This window comes from Macrosteles quadrilineatus, unplaced genomic scaffold (genome assembly GCF_028750875.1).
Source record: "Macrosteles quadrilineatus isolate MER2022 unplaced genomic scaffold, UCM_ALF_1.0 Scaffold_17__1_contigs__length_3442018, whole genome shotgun sequence".
Lineage (NCBI taxonomy): Eukaryota > Metazoa > Arthropoda > Insecta > Hemiptera > Cicadellidae > Macrosteles > Macrosteles quadrilineatus.
Genome location: NW_026542610.1, coordinates 1,225,773 through 1,236,182, shown reverse-complemented (window position 1 = coordinate 1,236,182; position 10,410 = coordinate 1,225,773). Strand labels below are relative to the sequence as shown.

Below are 10,410 nucleotides of genomic sequence, written 5' to 3'. Positions count from 1 at the left end.
ATAATTAAACTCAAATATGAAAAGAGATAAAAGCAGTTCATAGATCTCATTAATTGACAATCGTTGAATCGTTCTACCCAAATGTTATGCAGCTAAAGCAAATAACAGATAAATAAAATTTTCTGATATCTTTGCAGTAGGAAAAGGTATCCTAGTTCTTATTCTTGTATAAAAAACTTCATATACATAAATTTCTTTTTTCAAATTTACTCTATCACTAAACTAATCTTATTAAAATTTTACTATTTTACAGACTTATCAGAAGTACTCTTATCTTTGGTCAGAAAAGCGCAACGATCAGATGAATGGGTTTGTTGACTCCCAGCCCCACACAATTGTGATTGAAGACAAGTTTGCAAAACTGGAAAAATCTTTGAAAGATATTGAAGAGATTTCAAGCATGAATATTCTTGGTCCTCTTGAGATGCTTACAAGTAAGGCAAAATTGTTCTCAATTGTATAGCTTCATGGTGTGATGTGAACTAAGTTTGTTTATCATAGTAAAAAAAACTTAAGTGGAAGGTTGGAGATAAATTTACAATCTTGAAACTTATAGACATAGGCTAGTTTTTTAATTTTATCGCTTTTTAACACTTTAAGTCCTAAATTCTAGTAAAACTCGGGGAATTAGTTCATAAAATCTAACCTGCAAGCTCTAGTGTGCTTATAGTGTTGTTGCATTATAGTGTTCGATCAACAGTGGCATGGTAGGTCATTTGGTTAAGACGTTGCACTAACAAGTTTAGCGCTGAGGTCTTGCTACATACACTTCTAAGCTCTGGGGAAGGGGAAGCGAGCTGGTGTAGTGGTTAGAGCGCAGTACTTCAGTCCCTGAGGTCCTGGGTTCAAATCCCACCAAGTCACCAATAGATTTTATCCAAGTGATAATGCCGCAACCCCTAGGTCTAGCCTGAAGTAATTGTGAAAAAAAAACTGGGCTTGTGCCTAGCGTTGTAGGAAAAAAAGCTCTAGAACTCTATGCTGGTTGGATTTGTTTTCATGTAACTTTATTTGACAAAAAATTTGAATTATATATGCTTTTAACTATTGTTTTTTTGTCTTCCCAATGTATCAAAAATTAATTTGTTCAACTACCTTTTTATGACATCCATATAACTAAGAGGATTGATGATTTGACCCTCTATCCTTTTAAAAATTTAGATTCATCTTTAAGATAAGTGTTTCTGCTGTTGCCACCAGTGCTCAACTTTATCAAAGGCCTTTGGTTATTCCTCATAAATTTATACCGGTAATATGGTTATACTTTTTCTATGGATTCTTTATGAATAAGATAATGATTATGAAACCAAAAAGTAATACAGTTCATAATTGATTCTACAGCTCAGTTGAAATTGGCTCTCAAAGTGGAATGGAAAGATTGGAAACTAACACTATCAAATCTGTTTCTCAACGCTTATCGCAAGAAGTTATCCGAACTTTGGGATTTTATGGAGGAGAAAAAAGAAATTCTGCTCAAGAAGCCAGTTAAAGATCTAGATGAGGTATTTAATAAAATACTTATATTGTTGTAATGTTACTACAATCTTAAAGTAAATAAATATCAAGTATTCAAGTGTGCTAACATTGGGATATTTTCCACACACAAACTTGTCACCATTTCCTCCGCTTAAATCTCGCTGGTAGGTTACTGTTATTGTTATTTTTTAACAGATTTAATCTAGTTAATAAACAATTTCCATGATTTACTGGAATATAATCTTGTTGAGCATGTATTGCAACTTAGGATCTGAAATAGATGATGTACCCTATAATTGTGTAATTCTAAAAACTTACCATGTAAAACCTGTAATGGAAAAAGGATTTGACAAGGCCTTTAGCAGATTTGAGAATGTTCAATCACGTGGCTGATTTTTTGCAGGTGAGATTAGCAATGGCTTGCCTTGATGCCATCCGAGGAAACTTTATCAGATTGGATAGAGAGTTGAGTGCAATTGAGGAAGCTTACGCAATATTTGCTAAGTTCAACATAAAAGTTCCACCCGAAGATATCGAGAAAGTAGATGGACTGCGATTCAACTTTGAAAACTTGATCCAATATGTGAGTTTATTGTGTGACTTTATTTTTATAGAAATATGAGTGAAATAATGTAATTCCGAGTTAATATAACTTACTGTTTGGTACACCGATTCTTTGTTCATTTCATGTATAGTTGAATCACATCTGTTGTAACTTTAAAAGAGGCAATGTCAGAACTATATCAATACGGTAAGTAAAAAAAATAATAAATGAAGGGTGAGTTTAGAACGTAGTGTTTCTTACATGTGTGTTTCTTAGGTCTTGGTTAAGTATTCTTTTATTACAAGCCAAATCATCAAGGCATACCAGGTCCAGTTTAAACAATCCTGACTTATGTCAGGATTAAACCATTACAAAAAAAAACGGCTAAAAAAACGGCTTCACGTATTATATATATAGATACTTGATGATTCAATGAACATTGGCTTTCCTAATCTTCTACATTTCAGGAAATGGACCTTTCTCTTTAATATTCGTAGCCATTAGATTTGGATGACTTATGGAGTGAGAATTTCACCAACAAACTAAAAGAATTAACTGTTCCAGTCCAAAGACATGCAAGAGTCGTTGTGTGCCAGCCAAGGCCCGCTGCAAGATGAGTTGATTGCCAAAGTAGCTTTATTCGCTGCCGAAGTAGAGAAGTTTGACATTGACTTTGAGACTGACGGACCCATGGTGGACGGTCTTGAGGCGAAAGAGGCCAGCGACAGGTGAGATAATGACGTAAAAATATAAATCACAATTTTTAAAAACCTAACCCTTTTTATATGCCTTAATTACATGATGGATTAACATAAGAATTGACAAACCAAGCTTTAGACTACTGGAGTTAATGTTGGAACAATTTGTTATATGATTATTCAGGTCAGAATGTCTAGATAGTTAAATTCCCTCACAGTGGAGTATGTCAGAAGTTATAAATTCAACAAGAAATAACCGATGCTGTATCAGTTGTCTAGTTAATAGTTATTATCTGAATTGTATTTAATGTTAGGTTTTAATTGTATTTGTGGTGTCCTGTGTTATTTGATTTACAACTTCTGGCATAGTCCACAATAAGAGATTATTTAAAGCAATACTTTCAGACATTCTGACCTGAAAATGTGTCCATTTACGAAAGTATGATTCATTGGTTGAATTTTTCATGGTTGAATTATTGATTTATTGTACAAACTAGCTGGCCCGACAGACGTTGTCCTGTCCTAATGTGGTTTTATGTCAAATGCTCGTTCATTTTCAAGATGAGCTCGTTCGCATGGCTCAATCTTGTGCTGGTTGAAATTCGTTCGCTACACTCACTCACCTTTAGGTTGGAGCTTGTTCGCTGCGCTCACTTGCCTTCTAGTCAGCTCGTTCGCTACGCTAACTCACCTTTTGGTTGCAAATTACCTGTTGTCATAAATAAAAAAAAATAATAGTGATGCACCCTGTTGGTAAGCCTATTAACTTTTTAATGCTATTGAACATCAAAGAATCAAATTGTTTAGTTGATCCAGCTGTTGAGATTTTTTTATTCAATTTAAATATGAGTACTCAAAGGTTAACATGGGAAACTCCAGAGCCACTGGGGTGGAGCCCTTTTGACAGATCTGCACCAAACTTCACACAAACCATCCTTGAATAATGCTTAATAATGCCTGAAAGTTTCATTACAATCTGTCGAGCAATTTCGGAGTCCATAAAGGACAAACAAACATACATACATTGGATTTTAGATACAGGGTGTTTTTTAAAAAACTTGCATCTTTATTTATGTAAAAACCGCAATAGATAGACATATGCAGTTTGCGGGAATCATCTATTGACGTAGGGGGCCCAATTGTTTTGAATTCAACGTTACATTCACATTCCCCCCCTTTCCCCCCCTGCCACCAACTTAATTTTTTTAAATAGCAAGGTACCCCTTGTGACATATCAAATGAAAAACCATGAGAAAAGAAAATGTTTGATGAAAAAAAATTGAAAATCGGTTCATAAATTTGCGAGATATTTCCCCCCCCCTTCCCCGGAACTTAATTTTTTTTTAATAGCAAGGTACCCCTTGTGATATATCAAATGAAAGAGCATGAAAAAAGAAAATGTTTGGTGAAATTTATTTTTCATTTGATATGTCACAAGGGCGGGTACCTTGCTATTAAAAAACAAGTTACGGGTAGGGGAAATGGGGGGGATTATCTCACAAATTCATGAGCCGATTTTAAATTTTTTTCACCAAAAATTTTCTTTTTTCATGCTCTTTCATTTGATATGTCACAAGGGGTACCTTGCTTAAAAAAAAAATTAAGTTCCGGGGGGGAGGGGGGGAATATCTCACAAATTTATGAAACGATTTTCAATTTCTTTTCATCAAACATTTTCTTTTTTTATGCTCTTTTATTTGATATGTCACAAGGGGTACCTTGCTATTTAAAAAAAAAATAAGTTGGCGGCAGGGGGGAAAGGGGGGGAATGTGAATGTAACGTTGAATTCAAAAAAATTGTGCCCGCTACGTCAATAGATGATTCCCGCCAACTGCATATTTCTATCTATTGCGGTTTTTACATAAATAAAGATGCAAGTTTTCAAAAAAACAACCTGTATATAGATGGAGTGTTTAACCCTAACTTTGTATTGTGCACATACTTCTCATAATATTGTAAAATCAAAGGCCTGTTTTTATGTCTGTCATGTTGGTAATTTTTGAGTATGCTGATGTCGCTTTAATATTTCTCTCTTTTTTACGATTTACGAAAAAAATAGCTGTACGATGTAGATTTTGTTAAACTTATTATTGTTATAGCTTTTTTATTAGTTAAGATACGACTTTTTACCCAATGACCTTTTCTATTGGTAATATTTTTTGGATTAAAACTACGTTTTAACCGATGTCCTATCTCGTACCGTTCTCGAGCTACAGTCATTTCGATGTATAGCGCGTTCCGCCATTTTTGCCCCCCTCCCCCCAAGTTCTCGACCACCTGAAAAGTAGGCGACATGCGTATTTTGTATCACCACAGTCCATATTACAACTATCAGCAAAGATATTTGATATTACTTCTTTGCAACACTCACAAATTAATTCTACTTTCGGTAAAAAATCTACACGAAAAGTCCATTTTTACATATTTTATACAATAACTTGTTTATTTATAGAGATACGACCTCGGACCCAATGTCCATTATTGTTGTCCACATTTTTAGGATTACAACGACGTTTTAACCGATGTTCTATCTTTTACCGTTTTCGAACTATCAGCGTTTTAACGCATAGCGCAAACCGCCATGTTTGCCCCCTCCCCCCCACCTTATCGACCACTTTTGAAATAGGCGACATACGTAATTTTGATCACCACAGTCCATATTACAATAATCAGCAATAACATTGCGTACTACTTTCATGCATGCTCAACCCCCCTCAGCTCCTGGACTAATAATAGATTTTACAATCTGGTACTTTTTGGTTGTAATATGGAGTATAAGCAACAGTTTACTAATAGATTGTTATTTTTCATACAAATTAGTTTAAAGTTGGGCTTATAACAATAAACAAAGTTTAAAGAATATAAACACACGTAGCTATAACGGTAATATTAAAATCGTTTTCAGCTAATATAAATATGTTTAACCTCTATGGTTATTTAATTAATATTTAACCATATGATTTAATTTTTTTTCTTTAATAATATTGTCTTGTATTAGTGTCTTGATTAAAACAGTTTAGTTTCTTTTGATCTTTTAATTTTAATCTAAATAAGAAATAGAACATGGCGCAGTCGAATGAAGAACCCGTATCCCTAAACATTAAGCCTCCTGAAGCCTTTTCCTTCAACCCTCATGACTGGAAGACATGGAAGACTCGTTTTGAGAGGTATTATTCCCTTAGTAATTTAGCTCTACATTCTGGAAAGCATCGGATTGACATGCTTATCTACTGTATGGGGGAAAAGGGAGAGGACATACTTAATTCATTCAGTTTAAATGACAATGACAAATCTAATTTCAAAGCTGTTATACAGAAGTTTGACGATCATTTCCTTCCTAAAAAGAACTTAATTTTTGAACGGGCTAGGTTTCTAAAACTTACACAAGGTTCCATGCCGATTGAGAACTTTATCACAGACCTTCACAATCATGCAAAAAACTGTGATTGGGGTCAGATTGAAGAGGAGATGATTCTGATGGTTTTGATTATTGGTATGCGGGACGAAACACTAAGTGATCGTCTTCAACTTGAACCCGAATTAAAACTAAACACAGCTATAAACACTATCCGTAGATCTGAAGAACTATCAAGACAGAAACAAACTCTTAACTTGACTGACATAGCATTAATAAATAAAAATACTCAACATTTAATTAAGACAAACATTATTCCCAATAAATCAAACAATGATCAAAATTTTAAGCGGATTAATGACAATAAAAGCCTGTCCCATGTCGAAAAGAGATGTTTTTGGTGTGGTTCGACAATTTTACACAAAAGATTCAACTGTCCAGCTAAACAATACAAATGTGGGTTTTGTAAAAAAGTTGGTCATTTTCCAAATGTTTGCAAATCAAACAAAGTCAGTCAAATTGAATATGATGATACTGACCTTGAAACACCCATTGAAAATGTTTGCTCTCAGTACATAGACCCTCCAACATTCATTGGCATTGTAGGAAAAAACTTGCGTGATTATCCATGGTCCGTAGTGTTAAATATGAATGACAGTGATGATGTTCTTTTCAAAATTGATACAGGAGCAGACGTAACGATTTTGCCTTCCGACATTAAACTGAATAAGAAAATCAGGCTCACTCCCACATCCAAAACATTTAGTGGCGCAAATGGTCAAGCTCTGTCAATTTTAGGAACTGCTACTGTAAAATTATCACATAATCACAAAACATGTTATGAGACTATATATGTTCTTTTCACTATATATGTTCTAAGGGCACTTCCCAGCCACTTCTAGGTAAACCTGCAATTACAAGTTTGCAGTTACTTGCTCGAATCAACGAAATACAGCCATCCAGTAATGACTGGTATGACAGACACCCCAAACTGTTTGAAGGCTTAGGTTCCATTGATGTCAAATACAAAGTAGAACTGAAAAATAACGCCAATCCATTTGCAATCAACACGCCTCGTCGGATTCCTCTTCCTCTTTGGGAATCTACTAAAGAAGAGCTTGAAAGAATGGTGTCAATGGGGGTGATCGCTGAGGTACACCATGCCACAGACTGGTGCTCTCCAATGGTTGTTGTGCCAAAGAAGGACTCTAACAAAGTTCGCATTTGTGTAGATCTTACTAAATTAAACAGATGCGTCAAACGAAGATACTATCCTATTCAACCCATCGACATAACACTTGCCCAAATCTCAGAAGCAAAATGCTATTCTAAATTGGATGCTAATAACGGATTCTGGCAGATCACATTGGACGAAGAATCCCAAGATTTGACAACGTTCCTGACACCGTTTGGACGTTTTAAATTTCTGAAACTACCCTTTGGAATAACATCTGCACCAGAAGTGTTCCAAGAATGCGTGAATCGAACCCTTAAAGGTCAAATGAATGCACTTGCGCATATGGAGGACATAATTGTTTGGGGGAAAACTCAACAAGAACATGACTATTTCTTAGGAGAAGTACTTACCAAACTTGAAGGTGCTGGCTTCACCCTAAACAAAGACAAATGCTTGTTCTCTCAAACCTCGCTAACCTACTTAGGTCACCATTTATCTGAATCAGGAATCAAAGTCGATGAGACCAAAGTCGAAGCTATACGAAAAATGGCTCCTCCAACAGATATTTTAGGAGTTCAAAGGTTACTTGGTATGGTGAACTTCATTGGCAAATACATACCTAACAAAAGGCGGTTACAAAAACCCATTACCGACCTACTAAGTAGAAAAAACGAATGGTGTTGGGGTTGTGAACAACAAAAAGCATTCGATGAATTGAAAGAATTATTGGCTTCTCCACCTCAACTTGCATTCTATGATAAAAATAAACCGACTATGATTTCTGCTGACTCTTCTACACAAGGCCTGGGTGGAGTACTTTTACAACAACAATCAGATGGGAATTGGAAGCCTATTTCTTATATTTCACGCACTCTGAGCGAAACCGAACGAAACTACTCTAACATTGAACGAGAAGCTCTATCATTAACATGGAGCTGTGACAAGTTTAAAGACTACATTGTGGGCAAGCACATCACGCTAGAAACAGATCACAAACCTTTGGTAAGTATTTTGACTACTAAAGAGATCAATGATATGACTCCCCGTCTTCAAAGACTAAGACTTCGTCTGATGAGATATTCCTACAATGTGACATACACTCCTGGCAAACATTTAGCCACTGCTGATTGTCTCTCAAGAAGTCCTGTAGCAGCTAATGAGAGTTATGATTTAGATGAGGAAGTTGAACTGGCCATCCACACAGTAACAAGAAACATTGCCTATGTAACTGACATGGTTCTTGATAGAATTGCATCGGCACAGCGGGCTAGCTCAGAACTCAGGGTAATTAAATCTTACTGCTCAACTGAATGGCCTGATAAAACTAAGATTCCCGATAATTTTAAGCCATACTTCACAGTTCGGGATGAAATCTCTTTTTGTGACGGACTATTGCTTAGAGGAGAACGTCTCATAATCCCGACAACTCTTAGACAAGAAATTTTGACAAGAATACATACAGGCCATCTAGGCATAACGAAATGTCGACTTAGAGCCAACAATAGTATGTGGTGGCCAAGAATGTCACTTGACATTGAGAAATTTGTTAATGATTGTCCCAAATGTACTGAACATAGAACACAACATCATGAACCCCTTTTGCCCAGTGAGCTTCCATCTCGTCCTTGGGAAAAGGCAGCGATTGATCTCTTTAAACTTGAAGGAACATGGTTCGTAGTAATCACTGACTGTTTTTCACGTTATTTTGAAATAGCTACATTAAAGAACCTGTCAACTGCTGAAATAATCAAAAAATGCAAATCTGTATTCTGCCGTCACGGTATACCAATTGAGCTACGATCTGATTGTGGTACACAGTTTGCTACACTGGTCTTGAAAACTCTGAATTCAAAAAGTTTGCTCAAAGCTATAACTTTAAACTTGTGACGAGCAGTCCAAGCTACCACCAAAGTAACGGTGCAGCTGAAGCTGCAGTCAAAATAGCGAAGAGTGTACTAAAGAAAAACAAAGACGACCCATATTTAGCCCTCCTAACCTACCGCAATACACCTCTATCCACAAGTGGATACAGTCCTGCTCAGCTAATATACAACAGATCACTGCGAGATAACCTGCCTGTTTTACCTAAAAAACTTGAAATCAAACCCGATCTCTCTCAACTAAAGGAAAAAGAAGATACTTACAGAGCATCTTACAAGAGAAACTACGATAGGCGCTACGCTACAAAAGAACTTCCATCGCTGCCTGTAGGTAAAAAAGTATGGATCCAAGACCTAAAAAGAGAGGGTATTATTATCAGCTTAGGACAAGAGCCAAGGTCATACTGGGTTAAGACAGGAAACACTACGTTGAGAAGGAATCGACACCACCTTTTGCCTTACAAAGGTAATACAACCAAACCGAACAATCCTATTCCTTTATCCATCAAAGATACAACGTCAGATCCTCTGCCATTTACTACTGTTACTCAAAACAACTCTTCCCTATCAAATACTGCTGAAAGAACAACTACTACACCATCTAGAATAACTCAAGATAAAAGTAAACCTTTTTCACGATCAACTACTCCCAATCAAGAAGCTGCAATAAAACAATCATCAAGAGGCAGAATTATAAGACCTACGAAACGTTTTCCTGACTAAACCCTGAAAAGAAACTCAAAGGGAAAGATGTTTAACCTCTAAGGTTATTTAATTAATATTTAACCATATGATTTTATTTTTTTTTCTTTAATAATATTGTCTTGTATTAGTGTCTTGATTAAAACAGTTTAGTTTCTTTTGATCTTTTAATTTTAATCTAAATAAGAAATAGAACAAAATATGATAAATGTATAAATGAGTATGTTTAATTAGCTTTGTTAGATTTCAGTCAACATTTCTGATTATTTCTGCAGGGTGTTGCTGTTCCAAGGCCGATTCGACGAGCTTTGGCGGAACTATGAGGTGTTGAGTAGTGGAGAGAAGTTGTTTGGCATGCCTGTACACGACTACCCTGTGCTCATCGAGCGGAAGAAACAATTCAACCTGCTACAGAAACTGTACGGGCTTTATCTGATTGTGAACAAGGCGATTGACGGTTACTTTGAACTGGCCTGGCAAGACGTCAACATTGAGGAGATCATGTCAGAGTTGACAGACTTCCAGAACAGGTAGGGATTTTATTGGGTCAGATTTTAGTTGTATTTGTTGGGAGGAT

The 10,410-nt window shown here is 35.9% G+C and overlaps 1 protein-coding gene across 1 annotated transcript in view; it reads left to right on the top strand.

The window, feature by feature from the left end:
- Positions 1 to 402: 402 nt before the first annotated feature.
- LOC129005228 (dynein axonemal heavy chain 8-like) overlaps positions 403 to 10,410 on the top strand; it is a 51,872-nt gene continuing 41,864 nt past the window's right edge. The window contains exons 1-5 of the mRNA XM_054434064.1: positions 403 to 434; positions 1,342 to 1,502; positions 1,880 to 2,059; positions 2,585 to 2,748; positions 10,109 to 10,363. Of these exons, the coding sequence (XP_054290039.1) occupies positions 425 to 434; positions 1,342 to 1,502; positions 1,880 to 2,059; positions 2,585 to 2,748; positions 10,109 to 10,363 (770 nt within the window). The 5' untranslated portion in view covers positions 403 to 424. The remainder of the gene's footprint in view (positions 435 to 1,341; positions 1,503 to 1,879; positions 2,060 to 2,584; positions 2,749 to 10,108; positions 10,364 to 10,410) is intronic.